Consider the following 16,002-nt stretch of genomic DNA (forward strand, 5'->3'; position numbering starts at 1 on the left):
ATCTACCACACCACCGTATTCTCGGCCTTCACAGTCCCACCTTAAGATGTTAAATCTTTTACGCTTTTTGGTCAGAACTGGCCCTTGCGCCATTTAAACCCAATCATCAATCAATCAGAGCCTTAAATCCAATATAATTCCATTTCCTCGGCCCGCGCAAGCCGTAAAACCGGGGCCCGTTCTTTGCCGCCGAGAAATCCCATACCCCCCGCGAGGGTTTTGCACCGCAGAGCTCGCGTTGTCCGCACTCTGCTACCACGTTTCGATACTCTTTCCCTAAAGCCTGGCTGCCGCCATCGGAGGGACTCCGACGACGAGAAGTGTCCCTATCCTAAGCGCGCGCAGGGGTTCCTTGTTTCCAATAAACAGCGTAAATGGCGACGGAGTGGGAAAGGAACGACGCGGAAAAGGGGGAAAGAGAAAATCAACACAGCAACATGGCGGCGACCCACCTAGTTGTCGCCGTCTGCGACGGCAGCTGCAGCGGCGGAGGCGCAAGAAGCGCGGCTTGGTGCCCGCAATATTGAAGAAAAGCTTCACAAGCGTTCCTCGCGTTCGCAAGGTTTGAACCTGGTGGGGTTCGGAAGCTTCCGTGAAACTCCTCCTCCGCCGCCGATGGCTTATCGGATCAACGCCGTCGCATCGCTGGCGATCCTAGCCCTCTGTCTGCGCCAAGGTAAGCGGCTTTCTTGCGGTTTCGCATCTTCTTTTCCATGCGCAACGCGTGGTCCCGGATACTTGTCCGAGACAGTTACGGTTCCCGGTTCGAAGGCAGGTCTAGAGGTTTTTTTAAAGCGAGTAACCTGTTAACCTGCGGCCATCGGCAGCGAATATACAAAAACGTAATTGAATGAGGATCGCGTCTTGACTTTTGCTCTTATTCGGTAGCTCGTCAGTTGGTGAGAAAATAGTTTCGCATCCCGGCGTGCGCATTGCTCAAGTTGTTGACGATGCTCCCTATACTTAACAGCAAAACTTTAGTCTACTCGTGCATTGTGTTTCAATTTCTTGTGCTACCAACATGCGCCTCTTTCGAGTAATCCAGCTCAAGGACAAGAAATTACGCTATCTGCCACATGCGCTTTTTTAAATATTCCAAAAAACTTAAAGAACGATCACCCTGTATGGCAATACTATGGCTTTATGTGTCGCGCCGCGGTGTCTGCAGCTGGTAACCTTGCGCCGAACTCGTAAAGCTTTTCGTTAGCAAGTGCTTTTTGCCATTGGTCGGCCGCCTTCGCTAATGATATGTCCAACATCAGGAGTGGCTGAAATTTTCCCATGCGAAGAATTGTAACGTAAGAGGATTTGTGAATACGGGCCCGTGGTATGTTGCTGTATCCGGTGCTACGCTGAGCAATAGCATTGTAGCTTGTCGGTACTAAACTTCACCACTATCGTTCTTCAGCTGTGATGAGCGCGACTGCATATTATGGCTACTATACTTCATACCATCAAAGGCTTTGATGGCGTGACGTGCTATTGGTATTTACCAACGCAACAGCAACCCGTACATTGTGCGGCTACTTTCACACCCCTGACACGCTTGCGATAGGCCTAAATTTATAAACATTTTAGAATGATTCGAGAAACAACTGTTAAAACACCGCATTGTTTCTTATATATACACCTATAACAGCATATGTGATGAAGCCATGGCTTTGCAAAGACGTGAGCATCTTGCGGCCTTACCGAGCAATATTTCGCCCCGTGCAAGCTGGTTTTATGCTGAGCCCTGCTGCTACTAAGTACTACTACTACTGCTACTACTAATACTAGTTTATTTCACCTCGAGGGATGTGTACAGTCAACTGGTTATAGCAGACCCCCTGTATACGCCAGACGTTGACTTAGGTTGGGTAACGTGAAGTAATCGGAGAGAGATAAACGGGAAGGCGAGTGCGTTAATTAGACTTGCGGGTATACCCTTCACGTGGGTAAATAGTTCAGGCTGATCTCGTGCGTGGCGTTGTTGCCTCTATTTGCTTTCTTCATTAAATGTGAAACAGGGAAGTTTGGCCCCAGAAAGGACCGGCTACCCGAAAGTCCTATAGCTCAAAAAATTACAAAAAATAATAAATTTACAAAAACACTAACATAACGTAAAACTAACACAGCGAGTTCATTGATTGCATGGATAACTAAAGAAAGATAAATTTGTATTGAATCAAGAAGAAGGCAGAAAGGTCAGCAGGGTAACCACGGAGAAAATTAAAATTGCGTTATAATACCATTCCCAAAGAATTTATCGAGTCAGTGTCCATGACAAAATCCTGTAGAGAGATTTATTCTTTGTTGGGGCACGACCAGGGTCCAAGCATTTTCTCCCCAGGGCAAGGACAACTATAGACCCTTTTCGCGAAGCATTTCGCTCCGGAGGAAGGAGACGGCGTTTTTTGCTCAGCGAAATCGCGCGAATACGAAACCATCAAAACTTCGGGCCTGCCTCTGTGCGATCACCTGTCGGAAACGCAACTGCGTGTTAGCTAACGCGCTGCGCTCAAATCATGCTGGAAAACGGGAAGCGATGGAGGGAAGACGTCTGCTGTACAGTTTGCTGCGAACATAGTGACTGGCATATTAGCAAGTGCAATCAATCTGTGTGGCCAAGTTCACGGAACGCTGTTACATAAGGAGAGCCTGTGTTGCCGGCCTTTCCCGTTGCATGGCTTTCCCCGAGGATTAAAAAAAAATTGACTCATCCGCCAGCGTTCTATCGGTAACCTCCAAGGAAATGACTTCAACCCCGAAACGAAGGCAACAGTGGGTATACCGTTCGTTACACGGTGACAAAGGGAGTAGCGTCATTTCGTGGCCTAGTAAGTTTCTCGCAAGTTATTCACGCATGCATCCACCTCAACTCACACGCAAACTTACGCCAACTCTAGACGTATCAAGAATAAGTGAACGGGCACATACTTGAATCAATGCGCCGAAGCATGGGTGACGGCGTCTACACCGACAGCACACAAATGTTCGAAGCTGAACCTTTCGTGACGTTCTACAGAGTAAGCGAGTGACTGTCGATAATACGTCCTTGCTACAAGTTATTACCAAAGTGCGGAACATCTACATTCCAAGCCTTGTGCTCTCCAACAACAAATCTACCGCAGCTAAGCACACTCGTGAGCCATTCGGCAGAAAATAAACAGTCATACAGTGACCGCGCCGGGGAACGTTACTTGTCAAAAACAGGACAAACCGCTGCTTCAAAGTGTTTGCCAAATAAAGAACGAAGAGCGAAACACGCTGATCCCGATTTAATTTATAAGCGAAAAGCTTGGACAGCTTCGAATACATTTCTAGTCCCACTTAAAGCACAATCACCGTATTCGCTAACACCAAAAGCGCTTACATGTCCTCTAAAGCTGTGACCAAAGCTTCGTGTCGTTCACCCAATCAACGCGTCTACGATATCCGCCGAAACAGAGGTTTGCTGAGCCGCCAAGGGCATCGTGGCAGCTCCATTGTAAACACGGAGGCAGCCTATAGAACACAGCTGAGGTCACCAATGGACGCGTCCTCACGTGATCAAACATGGCGGCGCTCACCGGACGGCCGTGAAAAGGGTCTGCACACCTTTTCGTCGAGCCACGGCCTGTCTCTAGGGGAGCGCGCGCACCCCTCGAGACCGGCCGTGGTCGAGCAAGGAGGGAAGACCGTGCGGCGAGCCTTTCCTCCTCTCTCTCTTGTGCTAATTGGCGCGGCGCTGCTTGAATGTGTTGCCGTCACGTGCTGCGGAACGATTTGGAGACGCATTAGCGCAAGTTCTTGAGCCAGTTGGTGCACGATGAACTTGAAAAAGGGGGTACCAACGAAACACAAAACGACGCGCACACAAGGAAAAGGCGTTGGACACGGACGGACGCTGGAAACTGGCACTCGCTCTCCGTGAAACTTGCGTGATGCCAGTTCATACGATGCCGTCGTGGAGCCACTGCGTAGCATTTCGGTGCAGCGGTAACTATACGGGTTTCGAAAATTTATATTGGCTGCGCAAACATGCGACGCGCATCATCAGCCGCGGTGTGAGTGCGTGTTGTGAACTATTTTGAGTGTATCGGTTTTCAACTCGACGAAGTGAACGGGCGTCTGTGAATTGGCAGGGGGAACTGGAAGATCTTCTCACTATATATCTGATCGTTTGGCGTGGGAACCAAACCATAAGAGTGGTCACTGACCATAAGAGTTCACTGACCTCCAGCAAAGCAGATAATCCCCCCCCCCTCGTCGCCCAGGCCCCTTCCACGAAAAAAAGGAACCTACCGTGACATGACAACCGGCTGACACCCGACGTTACCTCACATTCCTCCACCAAAATTGAATAGCACATGACGAAATTTTGGCAGGTCAAAAAAGAACCGACTGCTTCGTTTGAGGTGGACAACTAAACTTTATTTCGATAGTGATGCGATAGCGTGTTCGGAGGAGTACAGGGTTGCCCGTTGACGAAAAGAGTGAGGCTATAAAGTTGGCAGTTTCTTCATACTCTCCCCAGCATGAGCTTCAGGTCATTCTTCCATGTATTCCATGGCGTACAACAGTTGAATCGGTCTTCTCAATGTGGTTCCATCAGGCATGCGCACCATGCAAGCTCTGATTCTTCCATCTCGTCCAAGAAGCACCTCTGCCAGTTTTCCAATTTCCGAGAGTTGCCTCGGTAGATAGTGTTCACGGACTAAAACGAGAGTTCCTTTCTTCAGTGCACCTGACGAATTTGGCATAGCGAAATGCGCTGATTGGAGACTCGTCAGATACTCCTTTTACCAGCGACCTCAAAATTGGTCGACCATCCTTTGCCGGTAGTGCCAGTGACGAGTGAGTTGACCAGGGGGCTGAGCCACCTCTGTAGCGGAACCACTGTCAGGAAGAGTGATCAGTCGCTTTCCCTCTAGAAAGTGCGATGGTGCTAGAGGTTCGGGTTCGCTCGCCTCCGTGTAGACGTAGGTCAAGGGTCTAGAGTTGATGGCAGCTTCGATTTCAGTTACGATTGCCGTGAGCTCCTCGAAGTTGCAGGAGCTGTTTCCCAAGACCTTCTTCAACGATGTTTTCAAGGACCGAACCATTCTTTCCCAGAATCCTCCCCACTAAGCAGCTTTCTCAGCTATAAATTTCCAGCGGATCTGGTGGCTTGTGAAGTTGTTAATTTCTTCTCCTCTTATTGTTGTCCATAGTCGCCTTAGATCCTTAGAAGGTCGTTGGAATGTCCTGGCGTTGTCAGAAAAGATCACTCGACAAACTCTTCTCGAGATAAATCATCGAAACGCCATAAGGAGGTTTGAGGTGAACATGTCGGCCACCAATTCAAGGTGCATTGCCCGAGTCACTGCACACGTGAAAATAACGATGTAAGGCTTACGGTTATTTCCTTGATCCTTTGTGTTCAGTGAGCCAGCAAAATCTACACCGGTAACATCAAAGGGTGGAGCTTGTGTCACCCTCTCACGAGGCAGAGGAGCGATTGGCTCAGTAGCAGCTCGGCTGCTAAGACGGTTTGCAAGTCACACATTTCTTAAGCACCTTTTTCACCATTTACCTTCCCCCGCACGATCCAGTACAGTTACCTCCGTTCGGTAAGTCTCCAGTGCGCCGGCATGCAGGGGACAGCAGTGGGTTGCGCTGATCGTTAGCTCCGTGAAGGGATGTCTCGACGGTAGGATAATTGGATGCTTCACGTTGTCGGACAACTCGGCTGCATGGAGCCTTCCTCCCGCTCTCAGCGCTCCATCGTCGTCGTAGATGACGCTGAGATCACGTATCGGGGAATCGCTTGGCATGCGTGTCGAGCGGCGAAGACACTGGAGTTCCTCTTGGAAGGCCTCGAATTGTACTTGAAGAATCAAACAAGTATGTGCCTTTTGAACTTCCTCTGTCATAATAGGTCCCTCGTATTTCTGGCCGGAGTGCCTGGCGTTGTAGAAGAATCGTAAAACCCAGACCGTCACTCGAACCAGTCTCGAGAGGGAGCAACGTTTTTGCAGAGGCAAGACAGATTCCTTTACAGTCACGTTGTGAACGCGAAGTGTTCTTTCCTCCTCTGCGATGGTCATGTCAGCGATGCCTTCATGCCTTGGCAAGCAAGTAGATGGCTGCAAAAGCCAAATAGGTCCATTCCACCAAAGTGAACTCGACTTGAGTGCCTGACGTGTGACTCCCCTTGTCAAAAGGTCGGCGGGATTTACGATCCCAGATCAGCGGTTCCAGATGTGTGGATGCTTTCGCCGCTAAATTTTCAACATTCTCTTGGCGACAAGGTTTCCATTGCTGTGCGGGACCTCGCACTCAGTGCAGCGCGATAGATGAATCAGTCCACAGATACCATTTGACTATTGGAAGGCTCAGTGACCGCACCAAATATTCCCTCAGTCGAGCACCTATCACCATGCCCATCAATTCCAGTCTTGGAAGAGAAATTCTCTTAATTGGTGCTACTCGGGACTCTGAGAGGACCAGAGTAACCTTTGCTTCCTTGACCCCGGAAATGCGCAAATATACAACTGCACCGCAAGCTTTGGGACTGGCATCTATGAAGATGTGTACATCCTTCCAGCTATCGTTCGGTAAGCTACCATATCGTCTTGGCACTGTTACGACCGTTAAATGGTGTAGCTGGGTGTGCCACTGCGTCCAAGCTGCTTTGACTTCTTCAGGAAGAGGGGCGTCCCACTCAATACCCAATTCCCACAGTGTTTGGAACATCACCTTGGTTGTCACAGTGACCGGAGGAATGAGACTAAATGGATCATATATACAAGCCGATGCCTGAAGGATGAACCGTTTTGTGTTGATGTTTCGGTCTAGGAAATCTAAGATGGCCTCCATGGAAAATTCCAGATTATCTTTGTACGAGTCCGATGACCCGTGAGACACTTGTTGTTGGAAATTCCACATAGCCAAAGGCGCATCCGGTTCCTTCGTCGTTGAACAGCTGTTGCAGCTTCTTAGAATTTGAGTTCCACTTGCGCAGTGTCATGCTTGCTCGATTCATGACATCTAGTGCCCCTCAGTAGAAATACGAAGCCTCCTGCGCTGTGTTCGCTCCTGTTATGAGGTCGTCCACTTAAAGGCTCTCGCTGATGGTTTTTCTTATTTCTGGATAATCTCCTGTCGTGGACAGATGGTGGCGCACGGTGGCTGCGAGGAGGAATGGACTACTTGTCACGCCAAAAGGGACACGTGTCATTCTACAGACCTCAATAGGAGGCTCTGGGTCCTCATTCGTTGAAAGATATCCATACCCGAGAAATTGGAGGGCATCGCGATCCGCCGGTTGCACTAAAATTTGCAAAAGTGCTTTTTCATTGTCTGCACTTAATCCAATACGATGAATTCTGAAGGTCAGCAACACCTTAAGCAAGTCTGGATTCAAGTTCGGTCCTGGTTCTAGGGTTTCGTTCAGAGATATACAACCTGCACCATGAGAAGATGCATAAAATACAACTCTAATCTTGGTCCAAAGGCTGTCAGGTCTAAACACTGCGTGATGAGGCGTGTAGTATAATCTGCTTACATCGTTGTTAGTTTCTTGCGATGGAAGTCGTTTTGCGAACCCTTGTTCCAGGCATTGACGGATAGCCTCGTCATACTTGATCAGTATCGTCTCTTCTTTCATTAACTTCTTCGTGAGGTTAGTCAAGCGCTTTTTTGCAACAGTTTTGTTGTCGGCGAGTTGTATGTTTAGGGGTTTCTAAGGCAGTGCTACCTCATAGCGCTTGTCAATTTTCTCTACCGATGCCGAAAATGTGCTCATGACTTCTTTCTTCGTTCGTTTGGTCACAAGAGTCGATAATTCCCAATGCTCTCAAGTTCCCAAAACGATTTAAGCTCCTTGGACAAGCTGGTTGTGCCGGCGAACACTCCGGCAATAAGCACTGCCACGGTTGAGCAGCAGGCAGCTAGACTATACTGCTGGGAATCGCCCCTTGCAGAGTCCAGCCAAATTCAACTCAGCACGCCCTAACGGAATGTGATATTATGACGCTGTAGTGACGGTGAACTACCACAGTGGCACAGCGCAATTAAGTCCCGAAACTAATTGTTTATAGGGCGAACCTGTGCCCAGCAAAACACGCATATTGGCCTCGAGCTCCACCACTGGAAAAGCTGGCGCCACCGTCGGCGTGACGTGCTATTAGGGATCACGTGGACATAGCGGCCGCGTCGGCTGCTTCGAGAGCGCCGAAGCGAGCTGAAAACGAGAGTTTAAATTCCCTCGTACGCTGCGGTCCTCATTTAGTGGCGAGTCTTTCCCGCTTCGGGTGTCTCCTTTACAACGCTCGAAAGCACTGCAATAGGTAGCGGCTGCCTTTGAAGGCGCGCAACATGGTAGACTACTGCTCGGTGCCGCAGGGCCGGACGTATGCAACGGAGCCCGGTGTCAGCCTTATTCACACGTAGCCGCAGGACAAGAAGCTGCGTGAAGCTTGGCTCGCGAAACATAAAACCGGCAAACAGTCATAGGCTACAACTCGGGTATGCAGTAAGCACAAATGCGAGGAAGATTTCTGCTACGGCGCCGGGTCTGCGATGTTCGGAAAACGCGCGCTGAGACGCTCGCCCGAGTCTGCTGCCCGACTAATGTCATGACGGTTTGGTGTATGAACTTGTCGATGCTATATATATATACTGGCAAGTTCACTAGAATGGAAAGGGAGCGGTAAGACGCACAATAAAAAAAGGCATGGCATATGGTCATGTTTGTACGTGTTATGAATTAATGCACTAAATTACAAAAAAGAAGCAGCGGGAATCGCACGCTGAGAACACCAATAAACATACAGTGCGACGCAACTCGAGAAATAATATGGAAACGTCCAAGAATTTAGAAGAAAAAAAAAGATTGAATCGTCGCGACGGCACATCATCGACGTCGGCGTCGACGTCTCTACAAAGAAATTATTTTGAACAGCTCTGATAGTGCCCACGCAACAATGGTTGCTTGTATACTGTCAACTGCTCATATTCTGCGGCCTAAAGCTCATGGCACGGTGCGAAAACGCGCTCACAGCGAAAGCAAAACATTGTGCGCGGACATCCATACAGACGCAAAGTCGGTCGCTGCGAACCCGTGCGATCTCTGCATTGAGGCTTCATTCTGTTATGCCTCATTTGGTTATACAGACAGCCCACTCTAACAACATATTTCACATAGTTTACTCTCAGCGTATGCCTGCCTTCCACGCAAGAAGCCGGATCGGGAGACTCCATCGCGGCGACCGTGCGCGCAGTCATGGCGTTCACTGTACGCATTCGGTAAAGAGATAGCGTCTGTAAACGATTCTGTGCTTTCAGTTTACCCAAGATTATTATTTAGACAGTAAAAAAAAACTTCTCTCGTTTCGAAAGTACTTACAGAAATGTCCAGGAGAGCTCGCGCGTGGTGTTTTCAGTGAGCGCTGACAGCAAAACCTATGAGGAGCGCGCCGCGTGATCCCTCATACTACGCCAGCGAGGCGCTTCCGATAGATGGCGACTCCGTAACTCCTCGCCGCCAATAACGCTCAGTAGGATGATAGCGGCGAGCACGCTGGTATATCGTCGTACCTGATCTGCGGTTCAGACGCGTCGGCTATTTATGCTTGACTCGTCGAACGTTCCAGCGTTATCGCTGGTGCTCGCACAAGTTCTAGAATGTACAACGCATTCGCGTCAGGTATGTAATCTGATTAAAAAATGCTCGGCCGACAACTCGGAGAACAGATAGGATCGGCTATAAGGAAAGAGAACGTCTTGATGTGCGCAGGCGGGCGCCTTGCGACGAGCGATAACGTTTAACGTTTGTTAGCCGGTGAAAAGCGGTCACCGGAGAAAGATAAATACATGTGTCAGTATTCACGCAGCGAGACCCGTAGAAAAGTCCTACCTTGCAAAGCGCTGGAATTTAAAGTGGGTGGGAGCATCAACCGGCCAGTAGTCGGCCAGTAGAGTATAGGTGGAAAAAAAAGCGGGGAAGAAATTGATAAGACCGGCACCGTTACAAGCATAAGTAACTATACAAGGTATATATAGAGGTTTTAAGGGAGGAAAGTTGAAGGAGAGGTAGGCAAAATACTAGCTTGATAAGCATGTATGGATAACCTGATTAGCTCAAACAGCCTATGTGACTATTTGTCCCCGCCCCATTTCGAAGGCGATGCCGATAAATCATCGTATTAATGCGATCGTAATGGAGTGTTTGAGCAGTTCAGTTGGTAGCGTCTGTTCGTAATCGAGAAGGAAGGTCACGCAGAGCAGGAACAGGTGGTTGCCCGAACGGCCCACGATCGTGCTAAGCACTGGCGCTCCGGCTGGCCCACTGGTTCCACTGCAGGCACGGAACAGACGATCTGGCTGGCCTTGTCCGTGTGCTCTTCTACTTCATTACAATTACCCCCGGTGCAGAAGCGGAGCCATCCTGGCGACTTACGATGTGGAGACGAGCGGGTCATAGAATTGTTTCAGGCGGTGAACGTGAACAACATCCCGTCCACGGCGGCGCTTGTCGGATGTCGGTGTAAGCGGCTCTATGACACAGTTGACCGGAGAGGTGCGTTCGACGATGCGGTATGGTCCATCATGCGAGAGAAGTTTTGTCGAAAGTCCAGGCGTGGTAGCAGGCACGGACAACAAGACAAGTGTGCCGGGGGCGAAGTTCGGATTCGTAGCGTCGCCATCACGATTGGCTTTTTGTCGTTGTTGGTCGGCGGAGGTGAACGTTCGGGCTAATTGGCGGCATTCCTCGGCGTATCGGGCGATGGCTGAAACGGCAGCACGCTCTGACGCGTCTGGTGTATAAGGCAAAACCGTACCGATGGTATGGGAAGGGTCGCGACGTAGAGAAGAAAGTATGGAGAAAATCCTGTAGTACTTTGTGTAGCCGTATTGTATGCGTATATACGTGACAAATGGGAGGATGATGTCCCAGTTTGTATGCTCCGATGAAACGTACATGACGAGCATATCACCTAGGGTGCGATTGAAACGCTCCGTAAGCCCGTTAGTTTGAGGATGGTACGCCATGGTGGTCCAGTGAACTATGCGGCATTGAGCAAGCAGTGATTCAACCACCTGCGACAAAAACACACGGCCTCTATGATTCAGCAGCTCCCGAGGTGGGCCATGACGAAGAATGAAACGATGGAGCAGAAAGGATGCAACGTCACTGGCGGTCGCTGCAGGTAGAGCAGCGGTTTCAGCATAGCGTGTCAGGTGATCAACTGCGACAATAATCCATCGTTTGCCAGCGGGTGTTAGCGGTAGCGGTCCGTACAGGTCAATTCCCACACGGTCGAAGGCACGAGCAGGGCACGGAAGCGGCTGTAATAAACCGTGGGCCGGATGAGGCGAAGATTTGCGGCGTTTGCATTGCGGACACGAGCGGACAAGCTTTTGGACAAAAGTAAACATTCCTCGCCAGTAGTAACGTTGCCGCAGGCGGTCATACGTCTTCAAAATACCTGCGTGTGCACATTGTGGGTCAGTGTGGAAATACGCGCACATGTCGAAACGCAAAGTCCTAGGGATAGCCAGGAGCCACTTGAGACCATCGGCTTGGTAGTTGCGTCGATACAAGAGGTTATACCGGGCAGCAAAGCGGGCAGCCTGGCGACGCAGGAAGCGGGAGATGCAGGCGAGCCAGAAAGGAGACCTAGAAGAGAGGCCACCCAAGGATCCTTGCGCTGTTCTGATGCGCAGGTGGCGATGTCGACCCAGGATACCGCCTCAATGGTGGAGAGGGAGGCCGTGTCGGCTGGCAGCAGAGAGCGGGACAGAGCGTCAGTGTGCTTGCGACCTGAGCAGTATAGATGACGTGTATGTCGTATTCTTGAATGTGCAGAGCCCAGCGGGCAAGGCGTCCAGACGGGTCCCCGTACAAAAAAATTATTGAGAAGGCATTGAACTCTCGTTGGTCGATGTTGAGTTTTTATTGAGGAATTATTGAGTTTGTTGGAGAATTGTTGGGTTGAGTGTTGAGGACTCTTGAATATTGGCCACTGAAATTTAATTGAAACACCATTGGGTACCTCAATGTTGAATAATTGTTAAGTTACCATTGAAAGTCCATGGTGCTTAGACGGCCCGTTGTGTTCGTTTTGTTGAATGGTTGTTGAGTTACCATTGATTCTCCGTTAAACTGACGTTGTGATAGTTCTGTTGACCTGTTGAATTATTATTGCCACAGCACTGAAAAGCACATTGTGGCACAGTTGGGATGGCATTGAGATTTCAGAAGTCGCCATTGAAATATGATTGACGTTTCGTTGGGCTAGTGGATTTTTATTCATATATTGAAATTGCTTTGCTGTTCACACTTGCATGCCCCGTGCCTGCTCATAACACAAACAAAATCAAAGGAGAGACTGATCAACTTGAGGTACCTTTATTTACACTAAAGATGCGTGCACGTGAAACATTATTACAGTACATAAGGCAACACTACATCGAACCTGGAGACATAGGCTAGTACCTACAGCACTCTAGCAGTGTAAATACATCTGAAAAAACCTATACATATGAATTCAATCAAAACGATGATTGTGGTCTTCACTTTCGACTTAAGTTTATGACTAGAAAGCAAAGCGACTCAAAAGGCAGGGCTTAAGCATACCCTTGTAACAACCAACTTTGAACACATGAACACTTGAAGCTGCTTGCGTGTGAATACACAAAATACATCTGAATATGTTACATACATTAAAATGTTTCGTACACTAACACATCACAGGAAGAGCTACAGCTGACTGTGAGAAGGCAAAATAACAAACTTGAAACAAATTATTTCGTCAATATATACAAGCTTTATCACACGTCTTTCACCGCGATTAAAACAACAGAGATGAAAGCTTGCTAGTGAATCAGCCACATATCAACGGGTGTCTCTTGCACGACGCCAAGGTGTGTTTGGCGTAGAACACTTTAGCACCTGGGAATTTGCTGCATGCGTGACCTGTGAGAAGGGAATGTGGACAGAAAATGAGATTACGCGGATTAAGAATCTGCCACACAATGCACATAACTACGCACGAAATGGAAGTACACACTATACTGGCAAGTAAAAATTTGCGACTCTGTACGAGTGCCATCGAGAAAAGGAAGAAATGGGTTGCTACGGTAAATGTTAACTAAAACACGCACAGCGATGTTTCACAGCGGCGAAAAATATTCCCGGCTCTCTCGCAGAACCAAAGACCACGCGACAGTGCATAGCCGATACCAAGCAGATATGGAATCTTTGGGTAGAAGTCCAGCAGAAGGAATGACCTAAAGATAGGCCGAGAGCGATGCGAGCGTGCCTGTACGAGTGAGATGATGTACCGCTTCTTTAAAGCTAGCCGCTCCGGCGTGGCTCCGATCATCCCGCGCGATTTGTGTGCAGAACGTCGCGTACACCCCCTTGCGCGTTTTGCGCGGTAGCGTCCGCGCAGTGAGCTAGCTTCATGCACGCGTCATTCTTCACCGCGCAAACGGTACTCGAGTGCGACGCTCAGCTTGAGGCGACAACGCGCCGATTGGCGCTTCTTTCGCTTCTGGAAGCAATGCACATTCAGATCGGTCCAACTCAAAGAGGCAGCAGAGAACGGTGGCATGTTTAGGTTATCGCCTATTAAAATTGTACAGTACGCCTTCAACGGCAACCCGCCGCGCTAGATAAAGATGCTTACTGCGGTAGTTTTGGCGGTGATAGGCGATAAGGTGAGCCCGTCGGCGGCTGTGTTTTTTGCCGACGTCGTCACCACGCCTCTGTTCATTTGCGCTGTGTACCCGTGTAGTCACCGCGCGGAAGCTGCGACTAATCGGTTGGCCGTTCTCCGCAAATCCCAAAGAGGCGAAATATATTTCGCGATGCGCCGCATCATTAGCCGCAACCTAAATCGTGGCGCGCTTAACCGCTACGGCACAAAAGGTGATCACACTAACGGTATGGTATACGATGAGCCACTACGAAAAAAATAATTCTGATGTTCCACGTGCCAAACCAACGATCTGATTATGATGCAGCAGTAGTTGGGGACTCCGTATTAATTTTGACTTCCTGGAAATTTTTACGTGCATACAATGCACAATGCACGAGCGTTTTTGCATTCCTCTCCTTTGGAATGCGGCCGCTGCAGGGATCGTATCCATGACCTCGAGCCCCAAATTGCCACGGCGGCCGCCATAGTTACGAAATGCGTAAGCGTGAAGTGCAACACTGCCTTCCGGTACGAGTGTGGTACAAGCGCAGCACAGCTGCACACCTGCTGCACAATTATTTGTCGCGGTTCTCCTAGAAGCTCGTAGTGCCTGCCTAAATACCTTGAAAGGCAGCGCGCCTCTCACGTATCGGAACGCGATAACAAGCGCTTAGACGGCCCACGTGAGCCCCCTGAAAGATGACGTGGCCACTGTACAAAATTATCACTGCGCAAAGAAGCCGATCCTTATGTTCCAATTGTGTTCTCTCGTACAAATGAAGGAAACGTTATTAGACAGGAACAAATGGAGCAATGCAATTTTACGCACATGGGGCGCCGCTGCCTCTTCGCCTACCATTGTATCAAACGAAGTGATGGAGGCAGCGAGAGTTAATATCGCGCGCATTTGCTCCGGGCCACGCGGTTTGCTAGAAGAAAGTGAACGGTGAGCTTAACACCTCACGCTCGTCAATGTCAAAATAGAAAAAGAGGCTACGTGCCCAAGAAAACGAAATTACTTACCTATCTTCAGAAGTGCGGCTGCGACTGTTTCGGGGTGCCTTCTCTCCAACAGGCATCATGACCTCTGCCGCCCAACTCATTAAAACAACCAGGCTCAAACATCAGTAGAAGACTAGTAGCTGGGTAAGCCAACCACTTCAAGGGATAAACGTCCCACTTATCGCCGTTAAAGCATTTCACTAAAATGTGCGTCATGATGTCCGAAAAGAAAAAAATACTTTCATCAAGAAGCACAGGCGCGAACCACCGCACAACTCCAACCGAATAACTGAGTCCGAAAGCCGTTCACAGCTTCACTATCGTATTCGGTTATAAAAACCTTTCAAACACAACATAACGGCACTTAAAAACCGCCAATTAATTAGCAATAATTTTTTGTCAACTAACCTTTATCAGTTTTTAAGAACAACCTAATTTGTAGCGTAAACAATAAATACTACGACCAAAAATGCGACTACGAAACTAGCGGTATCCGTGTGTACTGTTGCAAAAGTGTCGCAAAACGAAGCTCGGTTGCACCCGCTTGCGCCCACACATACACACCGGAACGCTACCTTGACGTTTGTCGCGCCACCTACAAATAAAGGTTACTACTAGTTCTGCTATTTTTACAAAAATAAAACTTCTCAAATAGTTTGTAATGCCTTTGCAGATAACGAGGTGACAAGTAAGGTATAATAAGAGTCCGTTACCTGTACTTCTTTCATTTCCCTTTGGTGTTCTTAACTGAACATACGAGACCTGCAGGCTTGGGAGATGAGACGACGACAGTTCGGCGAGGCTCAAATAAAACGCGTGCTTCTTGCAAGGCCAGAGACGGGAGCAGCCGCAGATACAGCGATTAGCTGTGATACTGTTGCGGCCGTTGCTGAATCTGAAGCTCTTTGAAGTCAATGGTTATAGCGGCTGCGCGCTGCGATCTCAAAGCGCGTTCGTTCTTTTATCTATAGTACCACGCACATTAGATAACAAAACTATATTTCCTTTGCGGACAGAGGGTACGTCGTAGGAAATTCGAAGTCCTCACCCGTGTATGTTTGTAGCGTGTGCGCGCTTGCATCATACGGTTCCCACAGCGCGTCGGATGCTCGAAGCTAGCGTCGTCGCCTGTCGGCACCTGTCTTATCGCCGGCCGCGCTGCCGCCGTGTCTACTTTTTGGGAACTCCACATGCGCGTAGTCACCGTGTTTGCAAGTGAATTTCGCATTCTTCTGCTCCCCGAAACGTGCTCATTTCGGATCGTACCAATCGTTATGTCATCTAGTGTATGTTAAAACGACGATGGCATTTGTACAGCGGCGAAGAAATAAATCGTTATGAACTTGGG

At 49.0% G+C, this 16,002-nt stretch overlaps 1 protein-coding gene and 1 long non-coding RNA gene across 2 annotated transcripts in view; one reads left to right on the forward strand and one right to left on the reverse strand.

The window, feature by feature from the left end:
* The first annotated feature begins 436 nt into the window (after positions 1–436).
* The window catches only part of LOC142592710 (UPAR/Ly6 domain-containing protein bou-like), a 41,541-nt gene continuing 25,975 nt past the window's right edge, over positions 437–16,002 (forward strand). Inside the window, exon 1 of the mRNA XM_075704301.1 lies at positions 437–676. Coding sequence (XP_075560416.1) covers positions 616–676 — 61 coding nt within the window. The 5' untranslated portion in view covers positions 437–615. The remainder of the gene's footprint in view (positions 677–16,002) is intronic.
* On the reverse strand, positions 11,919–14,922 carry LOC142558010 (uncharacterized). Its single transcript, XR_012822915.1, has 3 exons — positions 14,676–14,922; positions 14,482–14,581; positions 11,919–12,925 (listed from the first exon to the last, which is right to left on the reverse strand). It is a non-coding gene; the product is annotated as an uncharacterized LOC142558010 (long non-coding RNA).

Source organism: Dermacentor variabilis, chromosome 9 (genome assembly GCF_050947875.1).
Source record: "Dermacentor variabilis isolate Ectoservices chromosome 9, ASM5094787v1, whole genome shotgun sequence".
Classification (NCBI taxonomy): Eukaryota; Metazoa; Arthropoda; class Arachnida; order Ixodida; family Ixodidae; genus Dermacentor; species Dermacentor variabilis.